Genomic DNA, 14,823 nt, shown 5'->3' with positions numbered 1-14,823 from the left:
AAATTGTCGAAAAACTGGACTTTTGCGCCAAAAATTTTTTTTTCGACAATGCAATTCAGTACTTTCCATCAAAAAAACGGACTTTCCAAATTCGACTTTTTGAAATTCGACATTTGTCAAATTCGACATTTCTGCAATGGTACAAATGCGGCAATTCGACAAAAGTATATTCAATTGAAGTTTGGAAATTCGACAACAGTGCTTTTAGACAGTAAATTCGTCATTTTCAATCCGCCACACTTTGGTGGGTGAATCTAATAAAAAAAATTTAAAACATGTTTTTTTTGGTGTTTTTTTTATTGGTAATAGCATATCTATTTATATTAGAAGGGATTAGGTACTTGGTTTGTCTTTTTGGGAGGCACAAGTATTATTTATATATTTAAAAAAAAAAAATTTTTAAGATGGAATGGTAAAATCCCGGAAAAAAATGGCGTGGGGTCCCCCCTCCAAAGCATAACCAGCCTCGGGCTCTTCGAGCCGGTCCTGGTTCTAAAAATCTGGGGGGGAAATGGACAGGGGATCCCCCGTATTTTTTAAACCAGCACCGGGCTCTGCGCCTGGTGCTGGTGCAAAAAATACGGGGGACAAAAAGAGTAGGGGTCCCCCGTATTTCTCTGACGTCCTAAATGGATGCTGGGACTCCGTAAGGACTATGGGGAATAGCGGCTCCGCAGGAGACTGGGCACAACTAAAAGAAAGCTTTTGGTCTAACTGGTGTGCACTGGCTCCTCCCCCTATGACCCTCCTCCAGACCTCCGTTAGAATCTTGTGCCCGGCTGAGCTGGATGCACACTAGGGGCTCTCCTGAGCTCCTAGAAAAGAAAGTATATGTTAGGTTTTTTATTTTCAGTGAGATCTGCTGGCAACAGACTCACTGCTACGAGGGACTAAGGGGAGAAGAAGCGAACCTACCTGATTGGAGATAGTTTGGGCTTCTTAGGCTACTGGACACCATTAGCTCCAGAGGGATCGAACACAGGACCCGACCTCGATCGTTCGGTCCCGGAGCCGCGCCGCCGTCCCCCTTACAGAGCCAGAAGCATGAAGATGGTCCTGAAAATCGGCGGCAGAAGACTTCGGTCTTCAACAAGGTAGCGCACAGCACTGCAGCTGTGCGCCATTGCTCCTCATGCACACCTCACACTCCGGTCACTGATGGGTTCAGGGCGCTGGGGGGGGGGCGCCCTGAGCAGCAATATTAACACCTTGGCTGGCAAAAAATCACAATATATAGTCCCAGAGGCTATATATGTGATAAATACCCCTGCCAGAATCCATAAAAAAAGCGGGAGAAAAGTCAGCCGAAAAAGGGGCGGGGCTATCTCCCTCAGCACACTGGCGCCATTTTTCCCTCACAGCTCCGCTGGAAGGATCGCTCCCTGGCTCTCCCCTGCAGTTTCAAGCACAAAAGGGTAAAAAAGAGAGGGGGGGCACTAAATTTAGGCGCAGCAATATATATATATATAAGCAGCTATAAGGGAAAACACTCAGTTATAGTGTTAATCCCTGTGTTATATAGTGCTCTGGTGTGTGCTGGCATACTCTCTCTCTCTGTCTCCCCAAAGGGCTTTGTGGGGTCCTGTCCTCTGTCAGAGCATTCCCTGTGTGTGTGCGGTGTGTCGGTACGGCTGTGTCGACATGTTTGATGAGGAGGCTTACGTGGAGGCGGAGCAGATGCCGATAAATGTGATGTCACCCCCTGCGGGGTCGACACCTGAGTGGATGGTTATGTGGAAGGAATTACGCGACAGTGTCGACTCCTTGCATAAAAGGTTTGACGACATACCAAATATGGGACAGCCGGCTTCTCAGCCTGTGCCTGCCCAGGCGTCTCAAAAGCCATCAGGGGCTCTAAAACGCCCGCTACCTCAGATGGCAGACACAGATGTCGACACGGATACTGACTCCAGTGTCGACGACGATGAGACTAATGTAACTTCCAATAGGGCCACACATTACATGATTGAGGCAATGAAAAATGTGTTGCATATTTCTGATGTTACCCCCGGTACCACAAAATAGGGTATTATGTTTGGAGAGAAAAAACTACCAGTAGTTTTTCCTCCATCTGAGGAATTAAATGAAGTGTGTGAAGAAGCGTGGGCTTCCCCCGATAAGAAACTGGTAATTTCTAAAAGGTTACTAATGGCGTACCCTTTCCCGCCAGAGGATAGGTCACGTTGGGAAACATCCCCTAGGGTGGATAAAGCGCTCACTCGCTTGTCAAAGAAGGTGGCACTACCGTCTCCGGATACGGCCGCCCTAAAGGAACCTGCTGATAGAAAGCAGGAGGCTATCCTGAAGTCTGTATATACACACACAGGTATTATACTGAGACCAGCTATTGCTTCAGCATGGATGTGCAGTGCTGCTGCTGCGTGGTCAGATTCCCTGTCGGAAAATATTGATACACTAGACAGGGACACTATATTGCTAACCGTAGAGCATATTAAAGACGCAGTCTTATACATGAGAGATGCACAGAGGGATATTTGCCGGCTGGCATCTAAAATAAGTGCAATGTCCATTTCTGCCAGGAGAGGGTTATGGACTCGGCAGTGGACAGGTGATGCAGATTCTAAAAGGCACATGGAAGTTTTGCCTTATAAGGGTGAGGAGTTGTTCGGGGATGGTCTCTCGGACCTCGTTTCCACAGCAACAGCTGGGAAGTCTACATTTTTACCCCATGTTCCCTCACAGCCAAAGAAAGCACCGTATTATCAGGTACAGTCCTTTCGGCCCAATAAGGGCAAGCGGGTTAAAGGCGCGTCCTTTCTGCCCAGAGGCAGAGGTAGAGGGAAAAAGCTGCAGCATACAGCCAGTTCCCAGGAGCAAAAGTCCTCCCCCGCTTCCTCCAAGTCCACCGCATGACGCTGGGGCTCCACAGGCGGAGCCAGGTACGGTGGGGGCCCGTCTCAAAAACTTCAGCAATCAGTGGGCTCGCTCACGGGTGGATCCCTGGATCCTTCAAGTAGTATCTCAGGGGTACAAGCTGGAATTAGAGACGTCTCCCCCCCCGCTGTTTCCTCAAATCTGCCTTACCAACAACTCCCTCAGGCAGGGAGGCAGTGTTAGAGGCAATTCACAAGCTGTATTCCCAGCAGGTGATAGTCAAAGTGCCCCTACTTCAACAAGGACGGGTTTACTATTCCACAATGTTTGTGGTACCGAAACCGGACGGTTCGGTGAGACCCATTTTAAATTTGAAATCCTTGAACCACATATATAAAAAAAAAATTCAAGTTCAAGATGGAATCGCTCATGGCGGTTATTGCAAGCCTGGACGAGGGGGATTACATGGTATCACTGGACATCAAGGATGCTTACCTGCATGTCCCCATTTACCATCCTCACCAGGAGTACCTCAGATTTGTGGTACAGGATTGTCATTACCAATTCCAGACGTTGCCGTTTGGTCTATCCACGGCTCCGAGGGTATTTACCAAGGTAATGGCCGAAATGATGATACTCCTTCGAAAGAAGGGAGTTTTAATTATCCCATACTTGGACGATCTCCTGATAAAGGCGAGGTCCAGGGAGCAGTTGTTGGTCGGGGTAGCACTATCTCGGGAGGTGCTACAACAGCACGGTTGGATTCTAAATATTCCAAAGTCACAGCTGGTCCCTACGACACGTCTACTGTTCCTGGGGATGGTTCTGGACACAGAACAGAAAAAAGTGTTTCTCCCGGAGGAGAAGGCCAAGGAGCTGTCATCTCTAGTCAGAGGCCTCCTAAAACCAAAACAGGTGTCGGTGCATCACTGCACGCGGATCCTGGGAAAGATGGTAGCTTCCTACGAAGCAATTCCATTCGGCAGGTTCCATGCAAGAACCTTTCAGTGGGACCTGTTGGACAAGTGGTCCGGATCGCATCTTCAGATGCATCGGCTGATAACCCTGTCTCCAAGGACCTGGGTGTCTCTGCTGTGGTGGCTGCAAAGTGCTCATCTTTAAGAGGGCCACAGATTCGGCATACAGGACTGGGTCCTGGTGACCACGGATGCCAGCCTTCGAGGCTGGGGGGCAGTCACACAGGGAAGAAACTTCCAAGGACTATGGTCAAGTCAGGAGACTTCCCTACACATAAATATTCTGGAACTGAGGGCCATTTTCAATGCCCTAAGTCAGGCAAAACCCCTGCTTCAAAACCAGCCGGTACTGATCCAGTCAGACAACATCACGGCAGTCGCCCATGTAAACCGACAGGGCGGCACAAGAAGCAGGACGGCGATGGCAGAAGCCACAAGGATTCTCCGATGGGCGGAAAATCACGTGTTAGCACTGTCAGCAGTGTTCATTCCGGGAGTGGACAACTGGGAAGGAGACTTCCTCAGCAGACACGACCTCCACCCGGGAGAGTGGGGACTTCATCCGGAAGTCTTCCAACTGATTGTAAACCGTTGGGAAAAGCCACAGGTGGACATGATGGCGTCCCGCCTAAACAAAAAGCTAGAAAGATATTGCGCCAGGTCGAGAGACCCTCAGGCGATAGCTGTGGACGCTCTAGTGACACCGTGGGTGTACCGGTCGGTTTATGTGTTCCCTCCTCTTCCTCTCATACCAAGGGTACTGAGGATAATAAGGAGAAGAGGAGTAAGAACTATACTCATTGTTCCGTATTGGCCAAGAAGAGCTTGGCACCCGGAACTTCAAGAAATGATCTCAGAGGACCCATGGCCTCTGCCGCTCAGACAGGACCTGCTGCAGCAGGGGCCCTGTCTGTTCCAAGACTTACCGCGGCTGCGTTTGACGGCATGGCGGTTGAACACCGGATCCTGAAGGAAAAGGGCATTCCGGAGGAAGTCATTTCTACGCTGATTAAAGCTAGGAAAGAAGTGACCGCAAACCATTATCACCGCATTTGGCGAAAATATGTTGCGTGGTGTGAGGCCAGGAAGGCCCCAACGGAGGAATTTCAGCTGGGCCGTTTTCTGCACTTCCTACAGTCAGGGGTGACTATGGGCCTCAAATTGGGTTCCATTAAGGTCCAGATTTCGGCTCTATTGATTTTCTTCCAGAGTGAACTGGCTTCACTACCTGAAGTTCAGACTTTTGTTAAGGGAGTGCTGCATATTCAGCCCCCTTTTGTGCCTCCAGTGGCACCTTGGGATCTCAACGTGGTGTTGGATTTCCTAAAGTCACATTGGTTTGAGCCACTTAAAACCGTGGAATTGAAATATCTCACGTGGAAAGTGGTCATGTTGTTGGCCTTGGCCTCGGCCAGGCGTGTATCAGAATTGGCGGCTTTGTCATGTAAAAGCCCTTATCTGATTTTCCATATGGATAGGGCAGAATTGAGGACTCGTCCCCAGTTTCTCCCTAAGGTGGTATCAGCTTTTCATCTGAACCAACCTATCGTGGTGCCTGCGGCTACAAAAGACTTGGAGGCTTCCAAGTTGTTGGACGTAGTCAGGGCCCTGAAAATGTATGTTTCCAGGACAGCTGGAGTCAGAAAGACTGACTCGCTATTTATCCTGTATGCGCCCAACAAGTTGGGTGCACCTGCATCAAAGCAGACTATTGCTCGCTGGATCTGTAGTACGATTCAGCTTGCACATTCTGCGGCTGGACTGCCGCATCCTAAATCAGTGAAAGCCCATTCCACAAGGAAGGTGGGCTCTTCTTGGGCGGCTGCCCGAGGGGTCTCGGCTCTACAACTTTGCCGAGCAGCTACTTGGTTGGGGTCAAACACATTTGCTAAATTCTACAAGTTTGACACCCTGGCTGAGGAGGACCTAGAGTTTGCCCATTCGGTGCTGCAGAGTCATCCGCACTCTCCCGCCCGTTTGGGAGCTTTGGTATAATCCCCATGGTCCTTACGGAGTTCCAGCATCCACTTAGGACGTCAGAGAAAATAAGAATTTACTCACCGGTAATTCTATTTCTCGTAGTCCGTAGTGGATGCTGGGCGCCCATCCCAAGTGCGGATTGTCTGCAATACTTGTATATAGTTATTGTTTAACTAAAGGGTTATTGTTGAGCCATCTGTTGAGAGGCTCAGTTGTTGTCATACTGTTAACTGGGTATTGTATCACGAGTTATACGGTGTGATTGGTGTGGCTGGTATGAGTCTTACCCGGGATTCAAAATCCTTCCTTATTGTGTCAGCTCTTCTGGGCACAGTATCCTAACTGAGGTCTGGAGGAGGGTCATAGGGGGAGGAGCCAGTGCACACCAGTTAGACCAAAAGCTTTCTTTTAGTTGTGCCCAGTCTCCTGCGGAGCCGCTATTCCCCATGGTCCTTACGGAGTCCCAGCATCCACTACGGACTACGAGAAATAGAATTACCGGTGAGTAAATTCTTATTATTTTACACCAGCATCGGGCTCCACTAGCTGGACAGATAATGTCACAGCCGGGGGTCACTTTTATACAGCGCCCTGCGGCCGTGGCATTAAATATCCAACTAGTCACCCATGGCCGGGGTACCCTGGGGGAGTGGGGACCCCTTTAATCAAGGGGTCCCCCCCCCCCAGCCACCCAAGGGCCAGGGGTGAAGCCCGAGGCTGTCCCCCCCCCCCATCCAAGGGCTGCGGATGGGGGGCTGATAGCCTTGAGAAAATGACAATAATATTGTTTTTTCCTGCAGTACTACAAGTCCCAGCAAGCCTCCCCCGCAAGCTGGTACTTGGAGAACCACAAGTACCAGCATGCGGGAGAAAAACGGGCCCGCTGGTACCTGTAGTACTACTGGGGAAAAAATACCCAAATAAAAACAGCAGACACACACCTTGAGAGTAAAACTTTATTTCACACCTGCCGACACACACATACTTACCTATGTTGACCCGCCGACTGCCACGTCTCCTGATCCGACGATCCGGGGTACCTGTGAATAAAATTAATCTCACCTCAATCCAGTGTCCAGATATAAATCCTCGTACTTGGCAAAACAAATAAACGAACACCCGACCATGCCGGACTGAAAGGGGTCCCATGTTTACACATGTTTACCCTTTCCCCGAATGCAGAGACCCCCCCCGTGACTGCTGTCACAGAAAGGTCTCTTAAGCCAATCAGCGAGCGCAACGTCCTGGCACTCTGCTGATTGGCTGCACGTCTGAGCTGTCAGACAGCGTATCGCAAAGCCTCTCCATTATACTCAATGGTGGGAACTTTGCGTCAGCGGTGAGGTCACCCGCGGTCAGCGGCTGACCGCGGGTAACCCCACCGCTGACGGCAAAGTTCCCACCATTGAAAGTAATGGAGGGAGCTGTGCGATGCGCTGTCTGAGCTCACACGCGCATACAGCCAATCAGGTGAGTGCAACGAAGTAGCGCTTCCTGATTGGCTGAAGGGACCTCTGTGACAGGAGTCACGTGGGGTCCCGGCATTCGGGGAAAGGGTAAACATGGGACCCCTTTCAGTCCGCTGGTCCGGGTGTTCGTTTATTTGTTTTGCCAAGTACGAGGATTTATATCTGGACACTGGATTGAGGTGAGTATAATTTTATTCACAGGTACCCCGGATCGTCGGATCAGGAGACGTGGCAGTCGGCGGGTCAACATAGGTAAGTATGTGTGTGTCGGCAGGTGTGAAATAAAGTTTTACTCTCAAGGTGTGTGTCTCCTGTTTTTATTTGGGTATTTTTTCCCCAGTAGTACTACAGGTACCAGCGGGCCCGTTTTTCTCCCGCATGCTGGTACTTGTGGTTCTCCAAGTACCAGCTTGCGGGGGAGGCTTGCTGGGACTTGTAGTACTACAGGAAAAACAATATTCTTGTCATTTTCTCAAGGCTATCAGCCCCCCATCCGCAGCCCTTGGATGGGGGGGGACAGCCTCGGGCTTCACCCCTGGCCCTTGGGTGGCTGGGGGGGGGACCCCTTGATTGAAGGGGTCCCCACTCCCCCAGAGTACCCCGGCCAGGGGTGACTAGTTGGATATTTAATGCCACGGCCGCAGGGCGCTGTATAAAAGTGACCCCCGGCTGTGGCATTATCTGTCCAGCTAGTGGAGCCCGATGCTGGTGTAAAAAATACGGGGGACCCCTACTCTTTTTGTCCCCCGTATTTTTTGCACCAGGCGCAGAGCCCGGTGCTGGTTTAAAAAATACGGGGGATCCCCTGTCCATTTTTCCCTCGGATTTTTAGAACCAGGACCAGCTCGAAGAGCCCGAGGCTGGTTATGCTTTGGAGGGGGGACCCCACGCAATTTTTTTTTTCGTGTTTTTTCCCGTTTTTACCCGTTTTTTAAAAATCGGAACAAAATCTGTCAAATCGGCCGTTTTTCGTCAGCGGGACTGTCGAATCCGTTTTTTATTGAATATGGTCAATTTCGGCACCCACTTGCCGAAATTAGACTGTCGAATTGTGTCGAATTAAAAAACGGCCGAAAAATTGCCGCGATTCGCCGCTAATTGCATATACCCCATAGTCTGGTTTCACTTTCCCACTTCCTATCACTTTAAAAAAAGAAAAGAAAAAAGGAGATGAAATGTTGGTTTAATTTCTCATTTACTAATACACATTCCTTTCCACTCTCGGGTTCCGCATTGCTGGTGTCATGCATCCGGCTCCCCATAGCCTCATGCCTGGTGACCACTGCCGTAGTGCTTTCTGAAAGTGTTTTTTTTTTTTAACTATTTCAAAGAGGTGAAAGACTTCTATACTTAATCTCACATTATACGGTCTCACCCCCTGCTTTGTCAAGGCATGTCTCATCTAGAGACGAGTCCAACACTCTTCTTTAAAACGCCTATTATTACTTCTTAGTTGATTCATTTACTATCTACTCTCTTTCCAGAGGGCTTATCAAGCCTCCACCCTTGTGACTGTTTTCCTTCACCTTCTCTTATAAAGCTCTACTGTAATGTGGTTGTTTTCTTTCTTTTTTCATATATTTTTTTCTTTTTGTATATCTGCATTCTATCTAGCAGATAAAGGAGATACATACAGCAACAACAAAAAAAGCTCTGGCTGGAGATAGGGGTTCTGCTTATTTATCAAAGGGTCACCAGCAGCCATAGCCTCCACCAGAGATAGCTTTCCCAGCACATTTCTTGGTGGATATTCAGTCTCTAGGTCGACCACACGTAAGTTGACAGTCAGTAGGTTGACCGCTATTGGTCAACATGCATTAGGTTGACAAGGTCTATAGGTCAACATGGAAAAAGGTCGACATGAGTTTTTCACATTTTTTCTTTCTTTTTATTAACTTTTTCATACTTTACGATCCACGTGGACTACGATTGGGAATAGTAGCCTTGCCAGAAGCTTGCGAGCCATGCGAGGGGAGGGATCCGGTCTCTAAGTCGACAATGTCTAGGTCGACCACTATTGGTCGACAGGGGCTCTAGGTCGACAGGTCAAAAGGTCGACATGAGTTTTTCACAAATTTTTTTATTTTTTTTGAACCTTTTCATACTTAACGATCCACGTGGGCTATGATTGGAACGGTAATCTGCCCGAAGCATGGCGAGCGAAACGAGGAGATACTGTGCACTAATTGGGGTTCCCAGTCACTCTACGAAGAAAACAACACCAAAAAAACAAACTCATGTTGACCTTTTGACCTGTCGACCTAAAGACCCTGTCGACCTAGACACCCTGTTGACCTAGTTACTGTCGACCAATAGTGGTTGACCTAGACACTGTCGACCTACTTACTATCTACCTTCCATACCGCACCACACCCGCGAGGGCACACGGTGCACTAATTGGGGGTTCCCGGTCACTTTACAAAGAAAACGACACCCAAAAAATTAAACAAACTCCTGTCGACCTTGTTCATGTCGACCTAATGACTGTGGACCTAAGTGTGGTTGACTCTATGATCCAAACCCTTCTTGGTGATGACCAAATTAATAATTCATGATTGAATGTTTATTATTTCAATAAGTATTTTGTAAATTGTTAATAGCGCCTCTGTGTAACGTTTTACCAAAGGGTATTTAGCATAGATCAGAGGTTCCCAAATGCGGTCCTCAAGGCACCCTAACAGTGCAGGTTTTAAGGATATCCATGGCTGCGCACAGATGGTGAAAGGCAATTGATTGGGGTACTGATTTAAGTCACCTGTGCCCAAGCTTGGTTATCCTTTTAAACCTGGACCGTTAGGGTGTCTTGAGTACCGCGTTTGTGAATCTCTCTCATAGATGCATCTTATGCACAAAAAAACGACAGTCTTTTATATATGGGGGAAAAACAACAAATAAAATAGGTAAAAAGATGTATTTTTTTCATTTCTTCTGGTCCCCCAAGCATTTGTCAGAGCAGGCTTTATAGGTGATCCTTCTGTGGTTTCCCAGAGCATGAACTCATCCAGTTAAAGCACCAAACATATGTGAAGGATAGAGAAAATCTATCTTCGAGTAGCATCTAAGAATGTAATACAACACAAATATAATGACATTGTCTGCAGGGGCGGATTTAGGGGTGAGGTCTCCCCTAGGCACAACAGTAATGCTACCCCCCCACCCCCACCCTACACACACACCTGCAAATTTATTTTTATTTTTTATTGGTTTTAAGACCTTACTTGATGATAGACAATTTAATAGAATCATTTGAAAAAGCCACTATGTTTTTTTTTTTTTTTTTTTATTATGTTTTTTTTTGTTATTATTATATATACATACTTACTAAATAGGACAGCTTGCAGGGGCAGTATGTGCATGTCCAACCCGTTTACACTCCATTCAAGATGGCATATGGTACAGTACATTGGAAATATTTTGCAGTTACATGTACTTTTTGGACTGACAGTACCAACACAACCATCAAGTGCCACCCCCAAACAAATGCTGCCCCTAGGCATGTGCCTCACATACCTAATTGTAAATTCACTACTGATTGTCTGAACATTTAAAAAGAATTAAAAAAAGCTTATCTGTCCAGCCCAAAACCCATGGAGTAACATCGATGGTGTAGGAGAGAATGCACGTCACCACAAAATGTTTCTTGTCTTACGCTTGTATATAGACAGTATTCATCAGGAGGATGTTTATTTTAGTGGAACTGAAACCCCAATCAGCATTTTCATTAAGTATTCTGCCCGCTAATGGCTAACATTTGCAGTAGAACAACTTAAGAACGGTCAAATTGCACAACACCAACAATAGTGTGTAGAGCACTTACCTGTGAACCCTGAAAAAAAAAAAAAAAAAAAAAAATATATATATATATATATATATATATATATATATATATATATATATTAAGCAGTATTTATTTATGATATAGTACATGCCAAACCAATTCAAAAATCTATGCCGCGTTTTGTATAAACACTGTATACTCAATGTAATTCTTATGGCAGCATTAAAAAAAAAAAAAAAAAGTAGCCATAAAATCTTTGTTTTGTAATAAACTCCCAGCTGATGTTTATAGAGCTTGCTCTAATTATAGAGTGAATAATGCTGCCAGACTATGGAAACTATGTCCAAGTAGCAGCAAAACCTTCGGGCTCTACATATTAGTGCACGCCACCCCAGTTGTGCAGTCCTTGTCATGGCCAGCTGGTGTACGCTGATATACTGGGTAATAATAAATCAAAGTGCGCTGTGTGTTCAACTTTGTGGCACACTGTATGCAGGGTTGTTTTAACCCCTTCAGTGGCGAGTTTTCAAATTAAAAACACAGCCTGGAGGGGGTGTTTTTAAATAGGCGTGGGAGCGGTGGGGAAGGTGCAAGGGGGCAGCGATTGACTGGGCAGGGCGAGGTGATCGCCCGCTGACATCACCCGCGTGGATCGAGATGCCCCAGTGCCTTGCGGCGCCCGGGAATCAGCATGAGCTCTTATACAGCTAAGCCCGCCACCTGGCCAATAGGAGTCCTGGGGATGGGCTCAACTCCATAATGGAGTATGCGGATTCCCGGGCGCCGTGCACGCTGCACGGATGTCACCAGGGAATCAGCAGGTAGTATGCACGGAAATCTTCTGGAGTTGCCAGCGCTGTCAGATTTTCGGGCATACCACCGAAGGGGTTAAATCGGGGGATGGTGTTTGTTTTAAGAGGCCTTTCAAGTGCTCATGACAACTGTACCAGGGGGAAGAATGCCCCCGCCCTTTTAATTTTTGATTGAATTTTTTGTTATCGGGCAGGTGTGGCCATTTTCCCATGACTTGGCCACGCCTCCCCATGGGCGTGTCCTTTGACTTGGCCACGCCTCCACCACAGGCGGGTCCCATCATTGCAGCGACAGATTGGAGCATAAATCTAGGGCCTGGTTTTATGCTCCAATTTGTTGCTGCTATTAATCTCTGTTGCTCTGACGAAATGAGTTCTTGATGGATGGTATGCTTTTGTCAGAGGTAGTGATGGTGCTTTTAGTCCATATATGTTCACTAAAATCATGATGTCCAATCGGGGTGCGGATCCTTTATTCTTTTTTTTTTTCCTCTCGATTTCTATCTTTTATTAGACCACAGATTATAATAGAGAAAGCGGCTGCTGTAGTATTTGTGAGATTTATACTTTTACCTGTATACTGATACAACTAATCTTAATTCCAAGTTACGCCAATGACTTTATTTTTATTTTTTTTATTTTTTTTCCAGGTTTTCCTCAATGGGAACTCAAGCGACAAAGACAGCTATTTAAGTAGCTGAATAAATCCGTGATGTGTCCTCGATAAGGCTGCCAGACTATATTGTTCTCAAGCACAAACTTTATAATTTGTGGTATCTTTTAGTGCTTATCATCCGTTTTCTTCTTACAAGGACCAGAATGACTGGGATAGTCTTCCTAGACATCTTGTGTTTTTGTGTTTGCTCTAACTTTTTTTTATTTTATTTAAATATATATATATATATATATATATATGTTTGTGGTGTTTTTGTGTGTTTCAGATACGAAAACTGACAATCTGAGAGGTTTGTTTATTTAAAAAAAAAAAAATAGAAATTTTATTGTGTATGGTCTGATTTTTGAGCAATACCCTTGACAATGTGAGTTGTATTTTATATTGTTTTATTTTGTATGTTTATTGTTTTATTTTGTCTTCACATTTTAATATGTCAATTAAATGGTGTTAATTTGTGGATTGTGAACACAATGATTGTTTCAGATTCCTTTGCACATTTTGAAGTACAGTAAATGTTTTTTGTAATTTGCTTTGTCTCAGGGCAGACGCACAAATTTGGACGCCTCTGTAAATTGCAGAACTGTATTTGCACACCTTGTTGAAAACATTGCACATTTACAAAGCACAGTATTAAAAACATTTTATCATCTAGAGAATTGTGAATTTCATGAAAGTCCATAAAAATACGTGGCTTAATTTTGTATGGTGTCCAACAGATATTAGCAATAAAGTGTTATCAATCTCATTAATTATAATGACTCTTCATTTAAAAATGATTACCTAGATGTGGAGTGGTGTTGATGAATGCAGGCTGTTTTTTTTTGTTTTTTTTTTGTAGCTCTTAATTTTAATTGTGCAAACTTTTTGTGTGTGAATTTTATTTTTGGACTTTAAATATCAGATTTTTACCAGAACTGTTGTAATTTTGCTGTTGAAAATCTTAATTTAAAAAAAATATTTTTTAACAATATTCCGTTTCCTGAGTAATTACTAGTTTATGTGTAAATATACTGTATAGCCTTGATTTAATATATTAAATATATATTTGGCCTGACCAGGAAATTCGCCTGCATCAGTAGAAGGTCCAGAAACTCTGGGCTAGAAGTGAACATCAGTTAATCAGGCCAAGGTTTCTCACTGCCGTAGGCAAAGCTCCAGACTACCGCCCCCCTTTCCACCAGTACACCCTTCTGAACCTCTCTCAGACTTTCTGTTGAAGTGAAAATACTAGCTCTTACCTGCTCCTGTCTTGCTGGCAAGGCTGCAGTCATTGGTGTATCTATAATGGGTGAAGAGTGTGCATTGCAGACGGGCCCCCAGGGGAGGCCACACCGCACACTCTGCACCTATATAATTATACTAACCACTCTGGATTCCCGTTGTGGTCGGCACTACATGAGATTTTCTCCCATACATTACCAGATTTTCATTCCAACCAGCCAACCAGTTGGATGGTTGGAGGAAAGTTGATCTGGTGTATGGTCAGCTTAAACCTGTCCATTTCCAGAGTCTCCTCCGCCAACAAAGTTCTGGCTAATCCAACCTTCAAAATATATAGTGCTATTAGAGTCTTTCTTGGGCTTCATAGGGGGCAGCTGTGATAAAGTCATACTTGCCTACTCTCCCACAAGTGCTGGGAGAATTATGATTTTTTGGGCAGTCCCCCACACCCACAGAAGAGATCGTCTGCATTCCACCCACTTCCTAGTGAAACAGGCAGGATGGGGAGATTAACAGGAATCCCACCGCTGTATGGAGTAGACAGAGCTAAATGGCAAAAAATGTAAGCCCTGTCCCCTTCCTGTGTGTGGACCCACGAATCACTGCATTTTGACAGCCTGCCACCCAACCCTCCCCCCGCCCTAAACTGGGATGCAGCTTCTCCTGGAGAGGAGCCTTCTAAGGTAGGCAACTATGGATAAAGCATTTAGAATAACACAGACCCCCCCCCCCCCCCAAAAGAAAAAAACTAACTGGCTTTCCAGTCTTCTACATGCATTGCAGTGGGAGCTAATGCGCGCTCCGCCTGTCCAGTTACACTGCCAGGGTGATGGAATACACCCTGGCAGGAGGGTGCACAATGGAGAGGGGTTAATGGAGCAGCTCCCCTCTGCAGCCGCCAGATATGCACAGAGGGGGCAGCGCTGCTATTACCAGCACCTGCTCCTCTCTGCAGCCGCAAGGAAGGGGGTGCAGTTGGGCTGCCCAAACACGGCTGTCCACCATCGACCCTCTCACTAGCCCTATAGCAGGTGCAGTCTCTCCTTCTGAACGTGCTGGTGTCCTGTGTGATCGG

At 46.2% G+C, this 14,823-nt stretch overlaps 1 protein-coding gene across 1 annotated transcript in view; it reads left to right on the top strand.

Moving 5' to 3' along the window:
• The window catches only part of ASPG (asparaginase), a 162,820-nt gene extending 149,548 nt beyond the window's left edge, over window positions 1-13,272 (top strand). The window contains exon 16 of the mRNA XM_063947436.1: window positions 12,502-13,272. Within this exon, the coding sequence (XP_063803506.1) occupies window positions 12,502-12,552 (51 nt within the window). The 3' untranslated portion in view covers window positions 12,553-13,272. The remainder of the gene's footprint in view (window positions 1-12,501) is intronic.
• Window positions 13,273-14,823: the final 1,551 nt, after the last annotated feature.

This window comes from Pseudophryne corroboree, chromosome 12 (genome assembly GCF_028390025.1).
Source record: "Pseudophryne corroboree isolate aPseCor3 chromosome 12, aPseCor3.hap2, whole genome shotgun sequence".
Taxonomy (NCBI): Eukaryota; Metazoa; Chordata; class Amphibia; order Anura; family Myobatrachidae; genus Pseudophryne; species Pseudophryne corroboree.
Note: the sequence above shows the minus strand (reverse complement) of the source record. Positions and strands in the feature narration are given on the sequence as shown.